This window comes from Poromitra crassiceps, assembly GCF_964638095.1.
Source record: "Poromitra crassiceps genome assembly, chromosome: 17".
NCBI classification, from domain to species: Eukaryota; Metazoa; Chordata; class Actinopteri; order Beryciformes; family Melamphaidae; genus Poromitra; species Poromitra crassiceps.
Genome location: NC_139635.1, coordinates 36,419,092 through 36,438,105, shown reverse-complemented (window position 1 = coordinate 36,438,105; position 19,014 = coordinate 36,419,092). Strand labels below are relative to the sequence as shown.

At 46.2% G+C, this 19,014-nt stretch overlaps 1 protein-coding gene across 2 annotated transcripts in view; it reads left to right on the top strand.

Annotated features, from left to right (window-relative positions):
- LOC310791956 (rho GTPase-activating protein 12-like) overlaps nt 1–19,014 on the top strand; it is a 101,279-nt gene that overhangs the window by 13,753 nt on the left and 68,512 nt on the right. For both annotated transcript variants that reach the window (XM_083653640.1, XM_083653639.1), the window contains exon 2: nt 1,393–2,198. In XM_083653640.1, the coding sequence (XP_083509766.1) occupies nt 1,461–2,198 (738 nt within the window). In that variant the 5' untranslated portion in view covers nt 1,393–1,460. The remainder of the gene's footprint in view (nt 1–1,392; nt 2,199–19,014) is intronic.

Below are 19,014 nucleotides of genomic sequence, written 5' to 3'. Positions count from 1 at the left end.
GGCCGATACGGGCTGACGCGCGTGCCGGCGTCTGAAAAATTGGGGCCGTTTAAAGCTCAATTTGGGCCGTTTGAAGCCCAATTTGGGCCGTTTGAAGCCCAATTTTGGCCAAGTCCAATTTTACAATGAGATGCACCCACTTTAACCCTGAATAAAGTAATAAAACCACTAGTAAACCAGTAGGCGGCGCCTGGCCTGCTGTTCAGTGAGTGGCCTGACTGCGGGCACAATTTTTTTTTTTTTTTTTTTTTTGCAGGCCAGGCCAGGCCAGGCCAGGCCACCGGGCATTTGCCCGACGTGCCCGATTATGCAGTCCGCGCCTGATCTTGTTGATTCTTTTGTTTTTTGGTAGGTAGCTGAATGCGCGATTCAATTCCAGCGTGGCATCATGCCGGCTTTGTTTACACCTGATGACCTACTGACATACTTCCTTGTAGTGCAGGTTAATTAACTTATGAATGAACTCTTAGCTTTCTTATTAGCCACACGTAGTTCATGATGATGGGGTGCGAATTTAATAATAATAATAATAAAAAAAATTTTTTTTTTTTTTTTTTTATATATTCCAAAACATCTCGCTGGCCGGATGAAACCTGCCCGCGGGCCGGATCCGGCCCGCGGACAGTATCTCTGACATCCCTGGACTAGAAGGTTGTTTGTGTCGGAGTATCAGAGAGTTAGAGTGTGTCACAAGACAGACAGAATAAGAAGAGGTAGATACTGTCTGTCTGTGTCTGTACATGCCTTTTCTGTGCCTCTGATCAACTCCTTACTGACTGAAGTTTGAGTTTTGGCGTTCATCTTTTTGTCCGTTCAGCCACAGTGGCTATCGCTGTTCATGCTAACTACTACCCCGCTCTTCTTCTGTTGATTCCAAACAAACAGCTGTTGCTGCTGCCGCAAAGCGCGTCACTTCCTGTGCGGCAGACACTTTCCCCCTGGAAAGAACCTGATGCCGTTTTTTCTCGTGTATGTGTGTGTGTGTGATTTGCCAACTTTGTATCCCCAAAGGAGTTAATAGTGGACACAAAATGGACTGATATAGCCTGGGAACTGCCCTGTACTACAATGGGCTGCTGTCCTTCTTTGTAATTGTGAGAAATGTTTTTTAAATGCCAGCAATAGGAAAGTGATCGACAAGAAAAATGTAATGATGCTTTTTTCGTCCGTGGTGTGACATCAGGGCAAAGACACACTGCCAGGGGGAAACTTTTCACAGGAAGCAACTATTTGACACTGGGTGTTTCAAACTGTAGACCTAACCGCTTTCATAAAGTGGCTATAGCTTGAATCATAGTGTTATATCAAATGGTGATGAGAGTAGCAACATGTGAAATTATTTGTACGTTTTTTATGGATTCTCACTTTAAACCCCTGTTTGTTTCTTACCAGCCTCGTCCTTTGAAGCCATGCTGATAAATGTGCTGCGGTGAGTTGCCTGCTGGACAGTCGGAGGCGTCATGGCGGACCTGCCCATCGCCCCGGGCCAGGTGTACATCGAGGTGGAGTACGACTACGAGTACAAGGCCAAGGACCGCCTCATCACCATCCAGCAGGGGGACTGCTACATGCTGGTCAAGAAGACCAACGAGGACTGGTGGCAGGTGAGGAAGGAGGAGGCCACCAAGCCCTTCTACGTCCCGGCGCAGTACGTCCGAGAGGTCCGCAAGGCCCTCATGCCCCCGCCCACCCTCATGCCCCCGCCCACCCTCATGCCCCCGCCCACCCTCATGCCCCCGCCCAAACCGCCCCAGCACGCTGCCGCCGCCGGAGGCAACGCGGCCCTGCTGCCAGGGGGGGGCGCCATCTGGGTGAAACCAAGCACTCTGGAGCTGGAGCGCCCCGGCGAAAACCTCCACAGACACGAATCCAGTAAGCGCCGCTCGCCCTCCTCACCCTCCGCCCCCACCGGCCGCTTCAGCCCTCCCAGCCAGAGGCGGGACAGCAACCACCACCCCCCGCACCAGGCCCCCGCCAGCCCCACCGAGCAGGAGCGAGCGCTGGCCGACATCCTGGTCCACGGGCAGCGGTGTAACACGCTGCCGCGCAGCCGCGCCCGCTCCCCGGACCTGGACAGGGCGCCCCTGTACGTGGATAACGCCCAGCAGTGCGACTCGGCCGGGGAGAGCTCGGAGAGACGCACCAACGACTCGGAGTCTGGAGACGAGCTGAGCAGCAGCTCCACTGAGCACCTCCAGGTACACACAGACACATTGCATCATTACAAACAGGGTTCGGTGGGGGGCTGGTCTGTTTCTGAGAGCCTGCTTCACTACTGGGCCCATTCCACCATCAGTTCCAATGGGTGCTGCAGTTAAATTAAGGGCTTGTGTTGGGTTATATTCGTATCATGAATCATGATCAGTGTCCGGAATCAACTTCTTGGCACACATGCGGTGGGTTGGTGAATGACAAAACTATGAGTTATTTTTACTGGACAAAAAAAGAAGAAAAAAAGAAAAGAAAAAAAATCGACATCCCGTTTTCAATCTTGTTTTGTGTTTAGAACCAGGTACTGTGTGAAACATTTAATCGAGACAAGAGGAGATTTAGAGTTTGAATTTAAAACTGGGTGAATAATGAGTTTCAATAAACGTTAGGTGAGTTAACCATTCAGGTCGAAACGGGGGGGAAAGTTTGCAGAAGTGTAGCGTAGGGCTGTCACTTTTTCCCAAAATAAAGTTCGAACAAACTTTAATTGCCCACAAATCGTTCGAATATATTCGAAGTTTTTTGGTTAATTAAAAAAAAAAAAAAAAAAAAAAAATCAAGGCCAGGCCACCGGGCATCAGCCCGACGTGTTAGCTTGGGCGCTCACAGTCACAACACTGCCTCACAAACTTGGCTGCATCCAACTCGAGACAACTTTTCAGACCCTGGAGACAATCTTTCTCAGAAGAGACTAACGCGACAAATCTGGAGACTTTTTCTGACATGGGATTAACATTACCAGCAAGCAGCAGTTGGTTCATTTTGGTTCATTAAAAAAATAATAGTAGTACGGTAATAATAATAATAATAATAATAATAATAATAATAATAATAATAATAATAATAAATAAATAAAAATCGAACAGGTCAATTATACATTCGAACATGCCCTCCTCCCCCACATTCGAAGTTGAATTCGAATTTCGAATGAAAAGTGACAGCCCTAGTGTAGCGTACCATCAGGCAGATGATTTTCTTTTATTCATTTGACATGTTTGTATTTTGTTGGCTAATGTTGTTGCTCAGCCACTTCCTTTCCTCTAACAGCCGAACCAGGTTTCTATGTAGGTGCTCACTGTTCACCCTGGCTTCATACACCTCTTTTATGTTTGTAAACAGTGATTACGTATTTTGTGGGCGGAGCTGAACTGGTTGCAGAAAGTGACAGCTAGCGGTTCAGCTGTCATAGAAATATGGAAGATCCGGAGATGCCTTCTCCACATATTTTAAAGCTTTGCCAGCAATAGACAGGTGATCTTACACAAATAAGCTCACTCTTTCAATGGGGTGAGGTTTCCTGACCCGTACTCACTGTCAGGATGGGTCTAGGATCCAACTACATCACCAAAGTTGCAGTGCCGGACATCAGTCATATTCCTAGTGGGAAAGTCCAGCGTCTCTACAGCACAATACGTCTTTTTCCCATATTCTGGGGATCTCTCCAGTTTTGGCTTGTTTCCTTAGAGTTTCTGTTACCGTGATGTGTGCGCAACTGCAGCGACGTAACCCTGTCACGTGCACTCTAAATTGGCCTATTCAGCTTATGTAGCCCCGCCCACTTGACCCAGTTGTGTTATGACTTCCTGTTCAAAACACCGTCTGTTTTACCTGCTCACTAGTACTGTACTGTCACAGGAAGTGTAAACACAATAGGAAGTAACTGGCTGACCCCTGTGTTGGAACATAAGGTGAATAGCACAAGCAAAGTTACATCATATCATTTGTATTGGTAGTTTGGCAGAGCTTGACACCAGATTTGTAACCCTAGGATTTGTGCAGAAAATGTCTGCAAATATTTAAATAAATATATTTATTTAAATGTATTCAACACTTTCGTCTGTTGAGATATTTGGCTGCTCCTGATCTGACCTTTTGGCCTACGGAAGAACTTTTGTGTTGCCTTTGAGAGAGGCAGGTGGAGCAATCCTTCACCCCGGGCCTAAAGCAGCCAAACCAAGCTTCAGGCAGCCAGAGAGCCTGAGTGAGGCTAGGCTAGCTGCTGATGAAACGTTAGCTTGAGGTTGTTGTCGAGATCATTAGCCTTAGTGAGGCTAGGCTAGCTGCTGATGAATTGTTGGCTTGTTTGTTGCTGAGATCATTAGCTCAGTCTGCTTCAGCCAGAGAGCCTGAGTGAGGCTAGGCTAGCTGCTGATGAAACGTTAGCTTGTTTGTCGCTGAGATCATTAGCCTGAGTGAGGCTAGGCTAGCTGCTGATGAAACGTTAGCTTGTTTGTTGCTGAGATCATTAGCCTGAGTGAGGCTAGGCTAGCTGCTGAGGAAACGTTAGCTTGTTTGTCAGTGAGATCATTAGCCTTAGTGAGGCTAGGCTAGCTGCTGATGAAACGTTAGCTTGTTTGTCACTGAGATCATTAGCCTTAGTGAGGCTAGGCTAGCTGCTGATGAAACATTAGCTTGTTTGTCGCTGAGATCATTAGCCTTAGTGAGGCTAGCTGCTGATGAAACGTTAGCTTGTTTGTCGCTGAGATCATTAGCCTTAGTGAGGCTAGCTGCTGATGAAACGTTAGCTTGTTTGTCGCTGAGATCATTAGCCTTAGTGAGGCTAGCTGCTGATGAAACGTTAGCTTGTTTGTCGCTGAGATCATTAGCCTTAGTGAGGCTAGCTGCTGATGAAACGTTAGCTTGTTTGTCACTGAGATCATTAGCCTTAGTGAGGCTAGCTGCTGATGAAACGTTAGCTTGTTTGTCACTGAGATCATTAGCCTTAGTGAGGCTAGCTGCTGATGAAACGTTAGCTTGTTTGTCACTGAGATCATTAGCCTTAGTGAGGCTAGCTGCTGATGAAACGTTAGCTTGTTTGTCGCTGAGATCATTAGCCTTAGTGAGGCTAGCTGCTGATGAAACGTTAGCTTGTTTGTCACTGAGATCATTAGCCTTAGTGAGGCTAGCTGCTGATGAAACGTTAGCTTGTTTGTCACTGAGATCATTAGCCTTAGTGAGGCTAGCTGCTGATGAAACGTTAGCTTGTTTGTCACTGAGATCATTAGCCTGAGTGAGGCTAGGCTAGCTGCTGATGAAACGTTAGCTTGTTTGTCACTGAGATCATTAGCCTGAGTGAGGCTAGGCTAGCTGCTGATGAAACGTTAGCTTGTTTGTCGCTGAGATCATTAGCTCAGTCTGCTTCTGAACAAAGGCCAGTGAGAGAATAGAAAGTAGGTCAGCGTGGTGCTGACACCAGAGCTAGACCCCTCAGTGTGTGTGTGTGTGTGTGTGTGGGAAAGACGGGAGGGGAGTTTACTTATGGATTAGGCTCGTGTTTCACTACGGGAGACTTTTGACCTCAATACCAATTAGTTTGCAGGGTGTACTGGTGCTTCTTATTTATTTTATTTTTGTTTACCTTTATTGATACAGGGGGAGTCTCACTGAGCGCAATGCTCTCTCTTTCAGCAGCGCCCTGTTCACATTCACACACGCATTCACACCTGGAAGCTGACCAGTACAACCACAGTCTGTTCTGTTGGCCACCGAGCAGCTCCACTGGAACGGTTGGGGTCAAGGGCCTTGCTCAAGGGCACCTCAGTGGTGGTAATGAGGGACATCGAGCAGCGTCACAGATCAACAGTCAGTCCACCCTTGGCTTGGAAAGCTTTGTAGCAACCTTTGCACAGGGTTTTTGATGTCAGTTGGGTTGATCTTTGTTGGCTCTGTGAGTGAAATAGTTCAGTCTGTCACTCTAATGGCAGCAGTTTGAAACAGGTTGACTTGGATTGCATTTGAGACGTGGTGGACTGTCTGTTTTCAGCTGTGCCCCGTCCAGCCCTCTGCAGCACGTGAAGCTCAAATGGATTTTCATGTTCCAGAATGGTGAAATTATTGAATGTTTATGAAACTTGGAATTGTTTTCTGCAACAGTATAATTTGAAGTACTATTGAGATGTAGTTTTTGTGTGTGACTTTGGTAGTATATGGCTGCTCCATCCATTCATTCATTCATACATTACGAGAGTTGGAACAGATTTACCCCCACATCCACTGTCTCTAACAAATCTAGCAGGTTTAGAAGAAATGTCCACCTCCCAGCCAGGCCTTTTCAAAGCACCCAAAACACAGTTTCTTTATTTGCTCTTGCTGTTTGTTGTAAGGTAATCTGGCTGGGCCAGTCGTAGAGTGATTTCAAAACAATGCATCACATAGTGAGAGGTAATGGCTGACTCGTGTTTGTGCACGTTTATCTGTAGTCACATTTTAAAGTCCATATTATGAAAGCAAACCAGTCCACAATGGACTTCCTTCCTTCCTGGGCCCTTTCAAATGCCATTGAAGTGGCCATGACAAAGGTCAAAGTAGTCCAGCCTGTTCTGGTTGTGGAGAAAGCCAACCCAACTTTGTCAATAACTAAACGCTGTGGGTGGTTCTCATTAAGTAATGTGTTACAAATAAATATAAAATATCCGCCTTTATTATTTTAAAAGGCACTTTCCATGTCTCCCATTCATGAGTGAAGTAGTTTTATGGGAAATGAACAAGGGCTCAAAGCGCACTGTGTGTAGAGAGCTCTACATCGGTGCAGTACGAGTGTCATCAAGACGTCTGCGTTCACTCATGTCTTGTTAACACCGTGATGTGCTCTTAGAGCTGATCTTTGTTTGCTTAAGGCTGGGCAATATATATATCAATATATATATCAATATATATATATCAATATATATATCAATATATATATATCAATATTGAGATGGGTTGTCTTGTTTTGGTTTTAAAGGCTGCTTTAAAGTGACTTTAACACATTCACTGCCAGACGTTTTTTTTTTACTGTAGTTAGCTTCTGCCAGAGGGGTTTTTTGAGGATTCTGGCTCATCTTTCAAGACCCGAGGATTCTTTTCTGCTAAGATTTTGTGAACACACAATATCTCAAAAGAACTAATAGAATGTGTGCTTTCTCTGTCTAAAAGAGTTAGTTTGTAGAGTTAGTAGTTATGTAAGCATTAGCAGTTGAATACAGCATGGTTTCAGCGTCAGAAAAATGATTCAGAGATAAACGGCTTTTTGTGAAATTCGATAGAACAGTCACTTTAACCATTCATTTTTGGCTCTCTCTCTCTCTCTCTCCCTCCCCCTCTCGCTCTCTCTCTCTCTCTCCCTCCCTCTCGCTCTCCCTCCCTCTCTCTCTCTCTCTCTCTCTCTCCCTCCCTCTCGCTCTCCCTCCCTCTCTCTCTCTCTCTCCCGGAGACGCACTAGGTTTAATCCTAGTGAGAGGGGGAGAGGGAGAGAGAGAGAGAGAGAGAGAGAGAGGGAGGGAGGGAGGGAGAGAGAGAGAGCGAGAGAGAGAGTGAGAGAGAGAGAGAGGGAGAGAGCGAGAGGGAGAGTTGCTTCCAACTCCTCCCTCCGTGGGCGTTCTTCTTGGCTGCAGCGGCCGTCACAAGCTTGTCACCAGTCTCACTGCTTTGCTGCTGTCCTGTGCCTGTCTGCACGGCCGCTGTTTGAGGAAGTCTGGATGGACTCGCTCGCTTCTTGGAGTTTTGGTTGAGAGAAGCTTTTGCGATTCTGGTCATATTTATGCTGCGTGTTTCAAAGTGTGTTCCACCTGTAATCTATTATGCAAATTTGCAATCCCGCATCGCCAGCAATCAGCGCGAAAACGAAAGCGTTTTCCCCCATCCATTTTCATGAGAATGGCTGCTGGATGGACAGTGGACACTATTACATTTTTGCTGTGAAGTGCTTGCCTTCCTCTAGTCAGGAGGGCACTGTCGCCACTTAGTGGCTCGGTGGAATGGGTTGTAAACGTTCGGTGGCTCCAATAATTATATAAGAGATGTAAAAGGGTTAGATGCACATCCCACGGTCAAAAAAAAAAAAAACATTTTTTTGACGTATTAATACGTCAATGGCAGTGAACCGCTGGATTTTTTTTGACGTATTAATACGTCAGTGGCAGTGAACGTGTTAAAGTCATTTTCGGAACTTACCAGACTGTTCTAGCTGTTCTATTATTTGCCTTTGCCCACTTAGTCATTGTGTCTACTGTCTACTGTCTACATTACGGATGATTATTTATCAAAAATCTCATGTACATATTTTGTGTGAGCACCAATAGTGTTTGTATTTTATTTTGATCACAGTCTTGTTTTCATGATAAAAGTGCTTGTGACATCTCACATGACATGTGAGATGTCACATGACATGTGACATCTCACATGACATGTGACATCTCACATGACTGACATCTCACATGACATGTGACATCTAGGGGTGGGACAAAATATCGATACTCACGGTATCGCGATATTTCCACTTGCGATACGTTATCGATACACTGGCACCAAGTATCGATATGTTTATTTAAATTTTTTTTTTTTTTTTTTTTTTTTTTTTTTAAATAAACAGGCTAAAATATTATGCTGTGTGTGGTAGTTCAAACATAGTTTCGAGTTGACGTTTATTTATGTTTGTAGTTGAAACAAAAACATAAATACTGTAGGCTACATGAATGGAAATGTTTGATCATTAATATCTACTTTTAGAAATTATATAGGTAGGTAGGTTATATAGGTTTTCTTTTGTTTAATAATAATAATAAAAAGACTTAATGTGTAACTTTTCCTCCGTGGTATCGAAAATGGTATGAGTGAGTGAACTCAGAGAGTTCATGTCAATTCTGCTAATAAATACATAATACCTGCTTCTTGCCTTTTAGGGGTATTTTTTTCTCTTCAGTTACACAGGTATCGTGATGTATCGTCTTCCAATATATCGATTATCGCAGTATCGCTGTATCGTGATAATATCGTTATCGAGGGCCAAGTATCGTGACGATATCGTATCGTGAGCTACTCATGTGACATCTCACATGACTGACATCTCACATGACATGTGACATCTCACATGACATGTGAGATGTCACATGTCATGTGAGATGTCACATGTCATGTGACATCTCACATGTCATGTGAGATGTCACATGTCATGTGAGATGTCACATGTCATGTGACATCTCACATGTCATGTGAGATGTCAGTCATGTGACATCTCACATGACATGTGACATCTCACATGACATGTGACATCTCACATGACATGTGAGATGTCACATGTCATGTGAGATGTCACATGTCATGTGACATCTCACATGTCATGTGAGATGTCACATGTCATGTGAGATGTCACATGTCATGTGACATCTCACATGTCATGTGAGATGTCAGTCATGTGACATCTCACATGACATGTGACATCTCACATGACATGTGAGATGTCACATGTCATGTGAGATGTCACATGTCATGTGACATCTCACATGTCATGTGAGATGTCACATGTCATGTGAGATGTCACATGTCATGTGACATCTCACATGTCATGTGAGATGTCAGTCATGTGACATCTCACATGACATGTGACATCTCACATGTCATGTGAGATGTCAGTCATGTGACATCTCACATGACATGTGACATCTCACATGTCATGTGACATCTCACATGACTGACATCTCACATGACATGTGAGATGTCACATGACATGTGACATCTCACATGACATGTGACATCTCACATGACATGTGAGATGTCACATGACTTGTGACATCTCACATGTCATGTGACATCTCACATGTCATGTGAGATGTCACATGACTGACATCTCACATGACATGTGACATCTCACATGTCATGTGAGATGTCACATGACTTGTGACATCTCACATGTCATGTGACATCTCACATGACATGTGACATCTCACATGACATGTGACATCTCACATGACATGTGAGATCTCACATGACTTGTGACATCTCACATGACATGTGAGATCTCACATGACATGTGAGATGTCACAAGTCATGTGACATCTCACATGACATGTGACATCTCACATGACTGACATCTCACATGACATGTGACATCTCACATGACATGTGACATCTCACATGACATGTGACATCTCACATGACTTGTGACATCTCACATGTGGCTTTAACTTATATTAGCCCTGAAAATGTTTAGCCCTCTTCGTAGAGAATACCGAGATACATATTGGGTATCCCCATTCACCCTAAAAATACAGAGATATGATTTTTGGTCCATATCGCCCAGCCCTAGTTACAGTTATGTCCATATATATTTAAGCAATATAGCATGAGAGCTAGTGTGTTGTGGCAAATATATCCCGCTGATCAGCGGGATATATGCCACAACACACGCTGCTCGAGTGCTATATTGCTTTTATAAAACGGTTTCCAAGTATGATAATATAAATATAATAATAATACTATAAGTCCGACTGGCATGGTATTCTGATAGTCAGTTGAAACACTACTGTAAGGCGGGACCTCTAGCAAGAAGATAGACGTGCGGGTGATTTGATTGGATTGTTCTGGAGACTGAAGTTGACATTGGCCAATCCTGGCGCTTGCTGAGAAGCTGAGAAGCTTTCTGGAAAAGCCGACAGGCAGCTCGAGCGCAGCGGTGCATTCTCAGCGCTTGCTGAGAAGCTGAGTGCTTTCTGCAAAGCCCGACACCAACTAACGTTACGGGGTTAAATGCGGGGTTAACAGCCTTTTTTTTGCAAAGAAGACATTAGCCCGCATCTATTCTTGTACAAAACATAATTTTCTGCGAAGTATTAGTAAAGTTATAAGCGAAGATCGATTCACAAGGATCTGACAGCTGTCTCCGCCATTTGTTTTTTTTGAGGTAACCAAAGGCTTTTAGTAAGAGAGTTGCCATGGCAACCAATAACCCATGGCCATGGGTTATTGAACTCGGTTACTGGAATTATACAATGGCTGTGAACCAATCAGATTGCTTGATTTGAGAGAGCCGTTTTATAATTGTGTATATATGATGATGTGACTGCTGACAACAGCAGCAGGATGAATTCTGAAGTGTTTCAGGCAATATTATTTGCTCATATTCAGCCAAATGCTTCAGAACTCATTGGTCGATTGGACGATTATGTTAGTTTGTCCAATTTACTTTTGATCCCTTAAAATGTCATGTAATTCCCACACCGTTCACCTGATTTGGATGTAAATACCCTCAAATTAAAGGAGAATTTCGGTTTTTTACACCACGGTCCTCATTTCCAGCTTAAAATATTATGTTTTACTCACCGAAATAGTTTGGCTTCATTCGGATGCCCACGGAAGATTTTAGCTCCGAGTAGTCTCCTCAAACAGGCTATAACGAGAGCCTGCGGCGAGTGCGGGGCATGCTGCACACGCTCTCTAAATGACACTTTTTCTGTCAGATCACGGTTCATTATGGTTGTTAATATAATTATTTAGCTAATAGCTAGAAGCTAAGCTAACATCAACACAACAGTCGGCGTTGATCTGCCCCGGATGGGGTTACAGTGCGTATCTTCCCCCTTCTGTGGTTCCTCTGAAGAAGTGTGGTTTCACAGGGGGACGATGGGCACTGTAACCCCATCCAGGGCAGATCAACGCTCTCGTTATAGCCTGTTTGAGGAGACTACTCGGAGCTAAAATCTTCCGTGGGCATCCGAATGAAGCCAAACTATTTCGGTGAGTAAAACATAATATTTTAAGCTGGAAATGAGGACCGTGGTGTAAAAAAAACGAAATTCTCCTTTAAAGCTGGAAGTCTGGAAGAAATCTTGCTTGTTTCATTTCAAGTCCTTTGTGGTGGTGTACAGAGCCAAAATGACCAAGATCGTGTCCAATGTCCAAATATAGATATAGACCTAACTGGTTTCATTAGTCCTGCCAGGTTGCTGTCAGCAGGCAGGTGGGCGTGTGCTGCTGGAGTGAAACTGTCTGTCTGAGTTTCAGTGGGTTGCTTGTTTGTTTTTCCTCGGTCCTGACAGCATGCTGCTGGTGACAACAGCTCATGTGTCACGCACCACTTCCTGCTATATGCAGACTCCGCCCCTCCTATATCCACCCCCTCTCTACATCTCTCTTCTTTTCTCCTGTCGTCTTTTCCTCTTCTCTTCCCTTCTTTCCTTTCCTGCTCTCTCATTTACAAAGAGGGAGGAGTGCTAAACATGGAGGAGTATGAGTGAAGATCCTGTAAAACCATGATGGCGGTGGTGTAAATGCAGAAAGGCAGGCTGTGTGTGCTCCCAGGCATTTGTTCCTCAGTGCCAGCTGGCTCATCCAGCTCCCCAGGCCAGCCTGTGAGAGTGTGTGTGCAGAACACCCTGCATTGAGCCAGGCTGTCTCTCTCTCTCTGCATTGAGCCAGGCTGGCTCTCTCTCTCTCTCTCCCTGCATTGAGCCAGGCTGGCTCTCTCTCTCCCTGCATTGAGCCAGGCTGGCTCTCTCGCTCTCTCTCCCTGCATTGAGCCAGGCTGGCTCTCTCTCTCTCTCTCCCTGCATTGAGCCAGGCTGGCTCTCTCTCTCTCTCTCCCTGCATTGAGCCAGGCTGGCTCTCTCTCTCTCTCTCCCTGCATTGAGCCAGGCTGACTCTCTCTCTCTCCCTGCATTGAGCCAGGCTGTCTCTCTCTCTCTCCCTGCATTGAGCCAGGCTGTCTCTCTCTCTCTCTCTGCATTGAGCCAGGCTGACTCTCTCTCTCTCCCTGCATTGAGCCAGGCTGTCTCTCTCTCTCTGCATTGAGCCAGGCTGTCTCTCTCTCTCTCCCTGCATTGAGCCAGGCTGGCTCTCTCTCTCTGCATTGAGCCAGGCTGTCTCTCTCTCTCTCCCTGCATTGAGCCAGGCTGACTCTCTCTCTCTCTCTGCATTGAGCCAGGCTGTCTCTCTCTCTCTGCATTGAGCCAGGCTGTCTCTCTCTCTCTCCCTGCATTGAGCCAGGCTGACTCTCTCTCTCTCCCTGCATTGAGCCAGGCTGTCTCTCTCTCTCTGCATTGAGCCAGGCTGTCTCTCTCTCTCTCCCTGCATTGAGCCAGGCTGACTCTCTCTCTCTCTCTGCATTGAGCCAGGCTGACTCTCTCTCTCTCCCTGCATTGAGCCAGGCTGGCTCTCTCTCTCTGCATTGAGCCAGGCTGACTCTCTCTCTCTCCCTGCATTGAGCCAGGCTAACTCTCTCTCCCTGCATTGAGCCAGGCTGGCTCTCTCTCTCTCTCTCCCTGCATTGAGCCAGGCTGGCTCTCTCTCTCTCCCTGCATTGAGCCAGGCTGACTCTCTCTCTCTCCCTGCATTGAGCCAGGCTGGCTCTCTCTCTCTCCCTGCATTGAGCCAGGCTAACTCTCTCTCTCTCCCTGCATTGAGCCAGGCTAACTCTCTCTCTCCCTGCATTGAGCCAGGCTGGCTCTCTCTCTCTCCCTGCATTGAGCCAGGCTAACTCTCTCTCTCTCCCTGCATTGAGCCAGGCTAACTCTCTCTCTCCCTGCATTGAGCCAGGCTGTCTCTCTCTCTCTCCCTGCATTGAGCCAGGCTGTCTCTCTCTCTCTCCCTGCATTGAGCCAGGCTGTCTCTCTCTCCCTGCATTGAACCAGGCTGTCTCTCTCTCTCCCTGCGTTGAGCCAGGCTGTCTCTCTCTCTCTCTCCCTGCATTGAGCCAGGCTGTCTCTCTCTCTCTCCCTGCGTTGAGCCAGGCTGTCTCTCTCTCTCCCTGCATTGAGCCAGGCTGTCTCTCTCTCTCCCTGCGTTGAGCCAGGCTGTCTCTCTCTCTCCCTGCATTGAGCCAGGCTGTCTCTCTCTCTCCCTGCATTGAGCCAGGCTGTCTCTCTCTCTCCCTGCATTGAGCCAGGCTGACTCTCTCTCCCTGCATTGAGCCAGGCTAATGCCTACCCCACACTACAGGATAATTTGCAAGATTATGGCCAAGATTCCCCCCTCCCGATTTTCTCGGGGGTGCTCCCGATTTGAAGCGCGTCGGGCAGATAATCTTCCCAAATGATCCTGTAGTGTGTGGGGTTCAAAGATTCACAATCGGGAAGACTGCCTCTTCCCGATTGTGAATCGGGCATATCTAACATGTTAAATATTTACAACCCGACAGGCGATTGCATCTTGAGCAGAGAGCCAGTAGTAGCTGCGTTTCCATTACAGTTTTTCGCAAAATAATCTGGTCCGCGTCCGCTCGCAGCCCCGCACAGAAACAAAGAACGAGGAAATTGTCATCGAGGTGAAATACCCGTGCGTCTTTGAACGGGACGGAAAACTAAATGCTATACTGCAAAGCATGTAGCCTACAACAAGCGCTTAGGTCTCAGCTTCCCGCATCGGCGAGTGTCCGCACGGAAAAGTGAGTCAAATCAGCAGACGCGCCCCTCCACAAGACACCTGTGCAGACGGTTTTCGCCTGGCCGTGCACAGTAGGCCTACACCCCGAATGGACGCGGCTGTCCGCGCAAATATTAGTTAAACAAATCCTTTCAGTGCAAATGCATTATAAAAACAAAAAATAAAATTTGTTTAGAAAACGAAATGACACTACTACACCCGGTGCGCACACTGAATAGGCATTTTAAAAGTTAACGTCGAGCCCTGCTTCCAAGGTGAATCTTCGGCATAATCTTCTAGTGTGTGGGGTTGCGTTTGAACAGACGCGATTGTGTGTGTGTCCCAAGATTGAAATGTTAAAAAATCGGCTCTCTCTGTCCTGTAGTGTGTGGGCTCTCAAGATTTTTATAATCTTCAAGGATTTGAAAATCCTGTAGTGTGGGGTAGGCATAACTCTCTCTCTCCCTGCATTGAGCCAGGCTGGCTCTCTCTCTCTCCCCCTGCATTGGGCCAGGCTGACTCTCTCTCTCTCTCTCTCTCTCTCTCTCTCTCTCTCTCTCTCTCTCTCTCTCTCCCTGCATTGAGCCAGGCTGGCTCTCTCTCTCTCTCTCCCTGCATTGGGCCAGGCTGACTCTCTCTCTCTCTCTCTCTCTCTCTCTCTCTCTCTCTCTCTCCCTGCATTGAGCCAGGCTAACTCTCTCTCTCCCTGCATTGAGCCAGGCTAACTCTCTCTCCCTGCATTGAGCCAGGCTGGCTCTCGCTCTCTCTCTCTCCCTGCATTGAGTCAGGCTGGCTCTCACTCTCTCTCTCTCTCCCTGCATTGGGCCAGGCTGACTCTCCCTGCATTGAGCCAGGCTGGCTCTCTCTCTCTCTCTCTCTCTCTCTCTCTCTCTCTCTCCCTGCATTGGGCCAGGCTGACTCTCCCTGCATTGAGCCAGGCTGGCTCTCTCTCTCTCTCTCTCTCTCTCTCTCTCTCTCTCTCTCTCTCCCTGCATTGGGCCAGGCTGACTCTCCCTGCATTGAGCCAGGCTGGCTCTCTCTCTCTCTCTCTCTCTCTCCCCCTGCATTGGGCCAGGCTGGCTCTCTCTCTCTCTCTCTCTCTCCCCCTGCATTGGGCCAGGCTGGCTCTCTCTCTCTCTCTCCCCCTGCATTGGGCCAGGCTGACTCTCTCTCCCTGCATTGGGCCAGGCTGGCTCTCTCTTTCTCTCTCTCTCTCTCTCTCTCTCTCTCCCTGCATTGGGCCAGGCTGGCTCTCTCTCTCTCTCTCCCCCTGCATTGGGCCAGGCTGACTCTCTCTCCCTGCATTGGGCCAGGCTGGCTCTCTCTTTCTCTCTCTCTCTCTCTCTCTCTCCCTGCATTGGGCCAGGCTGGCTCTCTCTTTCTCTCTCTCTCTCTCTCTCTTCCTGCATTGGGCCAGGCTGGCTCTCTCTTTCTCTCTCTCTCTCTCTCTCTCCCTGCATTGGGCCAGGCTGGACTCTCTCTCCCTGCATTGAGCCAGGCTGGCTCTCTCTCTCTCTCTCCCTGCATTGAGCCAGGCTGTCTCTCTCTCTCTCTCTCTCTCTCCCTGCATTGGGCCAGGCTGTCTCTCTCTCTCCCTGCATTGAGCCAGGCTGTCTCTCTCTCTCTCTCTCTCTCTCTCCCTGCATTGGGCCAGGCTGTCTCTCTCTCTCCCTGCATTGGGCCATGCTGTATCTATCTTACTGCATTGGCCCAGGCGCTCTCTCTCTCTCTCTCTCTCTCTCTCTCTCTCTCTCTCTCTCTCTCTCTCTCTCTCTCTCTCTCTCTCTCTCTCTCTGCATTGGGCCAGGCTGGCTCTCTGATCTGCTGTATGAGCTGAGGCTGGGACCTACCGTACTTTGTCACTAGCAGTCTTTTCTCAACAGCTCCTGTTGTCCCATCATCTTTTTGGCTCTGTTTACTTACGGTATTTGTTCATCCATCCATCACATGCAATATCTTAGACACTGCTGATATTTTTTTATGAATCTTTACATTTCTGTTCTTTTTTGTGCTACTAAATGACAGTGATTGGCTTAAAGCCGCCTCCAGTCAGTGTCTCTCTCTACCTGTTTAACGGTTGCTGTACTATTTCAAACATGCTCAACATTCTAATGAGCGCCTGCTGTATCGTTGCACATCATCTGATTCTGTGCTACACACCAAGGAGATATGCCCGGAAAACACTGCAAGTTACGCCGGGAACGGTATTCCCTCTGTAGCTTAGCTGCAAACATAGCTGCATTATTGCTGAGATCAAAACAACCGGCCAACGGATTTCAAAGCTGATTTCCCCCTTGGAAAGAGCGTGACTCTAAATGGTTAACGAGCCAGTGTTTTGGTCACTGAGTGGCGTTCTGACTGAGCCCGACAAACGTTACAGGCAGTCGGCCTAGCTCACGTAGCTAACCGCTAGCTACCTAGTTAACATGCCAGCTCATCCTCAGTCCAAATCAAATTGTCATACGTACGACTATAGCGTTCCATTGAGTCATACGTCATCTTCCCATTTTAGCAACTAACTTTCACTTTGAACTTGAGCACAACATTAAGTTATTTGTCAAAACATATTTAATATTTAATCATATTTAATGATGATATGCACAGTCTAAAATACTGTTGCATTATGGAGTCTTCCCATAAAAAAGTATAGAAGTTATTAACGGGCATATCAGTGGATACTTTCATACTTATGTGTTAAAGCTCCCGTCCATGGTGGATAGACCCTTTTCACGGGGGCCATTTCAAAGTGTCTGTGTTTTAATTTGCTGCTTCACTGCACTGCCTCCTCTCTTCCCAACGCCTCATTGTATTCCAATAGCACTTGAATCCCTGCACTAAGTATCCCATATATTATATATTACGCTCTAAGATACAGTATGTGAGACCTTCATGTCATCAGTTTGGTTCATTGACACTAAAGGCTACGGGTGGCAGAAAAAAAATCAATTCATGCAAGAATCGCGATTCTGAATCGATTCACAACTTCCAAGAATTGATTCTTTTATTTTCCCTCATTTCTTTTGTAGTACTTTAACTTATTTGTCTTGAAGTCACTGGGAACTGAGAAATACTAAGAGGTGAAGGTGTGGCTAAAGGGGGGGCAGGCGGGGGGCATTTGCATATGTGGTCGCAGCTATTGTGAATTTGCGCTTTTTTTCCTAAGCGGGAAGGTGGAAAGATCAGCCCGCATGAGGCTGTCAGACACTAAACAGACAGGAATTTGAATTTGACACTGGTGCAGAGATGTCTTCACAACAAATCCACAGTCCATTCCAACACAATGGATTATAGACTGATAGAGATGGAGAGCTGCAATGATGTAATCGCCAACTAAATTATTTTGATAATCGGTTAATTCGTTTGAGTATTATTTTATTTTTTTAAGACAAAAAGATATTGGCATCATGTCATGCTAGCTTGCCGGGAAGGGGGCTAAATAGCGCTCCTCCGAAGTTAGGCAAAATTTTGCCGAGGGAAAAACTGGAATGGCCTTTTCCAAAGTGCTCCCTTGACCTCTCACCTCAAGATATGTGGATGAGAATGGCTTCTATAGGTACAGTACCAACGAGTCTCCCCTTTACAGACATGCCCACTTTATGTTCATTCCATGCAGTTTTCTGCAAGGGCCACGTGTGAAAAATGCATGTATTTACATTCTGGGATTAAATGCAGATTTCTGATAATAAAGTCAGAATTCTTTCATTTTTCATTTCATTTCTTTATTTATCTCAAACAATAAAACACAAAACAGTAAAAGATCAATCATAAACAAACAACACATTTGAATAATAAAAAATATATATGAAAGACAATAGTTATGTTCGAGAAGGAGCAGGAAGAAGCACAATGCTTTTCTTATCCTGCCCCTACTTCAACAATGAGATTTTAAATCTTATATTTAAAATAAGTATTTCTGACTTCTTAAATTAGTCTGTGCCCCCACCTTGGCCACCCCAGTCAAAATGGCCTGGACATGCCACTGCTCTCTTCCTCTCTCGCTTCCTCCCTCTCTGATTGTCAGGGTAAATAACATCCAATCAGCTTCCTCCCTCTCTGATTGTCAGGGTAAATAACATCCAATCAGCTTCCTCCCTCTCTGATTGTCAGGGTAAATAACATCCAATTAAGCTGTAATCAACTGATGCCTCATAACTCTCACCAGGAAGATTGATTGGAGGAAGCACTTCCTGATTTCTTTGATTACCTAGTTACTAGAAGTTTGGTGTGTGTGTGTGTGTGTGTGTGTGTGTGTGTGTGTGTGTGTGTGTGTGTGTGTGTGTGTGTGTGTGTGTGTGTGTGTGTGTGTGTGTGTGTGTGTGTGTGTTTTATTACACTCCGTCTTATCTGCTTTCAAGTTTACTGTGCTCACTTGTCATACGGTATAACTGTCACTGTCACACCTTGTTTTACAATAAGTCATTGAACACACCCATGCACATTTTTAGCACATGGGGTACATTCAGCATTTCATTGATTTGCTCAATGCAGTCAAACTATCAATCTATGTACAGCGGCAGAACACACACACACACACACACACACACACACACACACACACACACACACACACACACACAGTCTGAGGGATGTGTGAGTGAGGGTGAGGCCATCTGCAGTACTGTTAATTCTCTTGTCTTATTTAATAGGCTTATGTTGGTACGCAGCCGTATGAGGGCATCTCTCTGGCCTTCA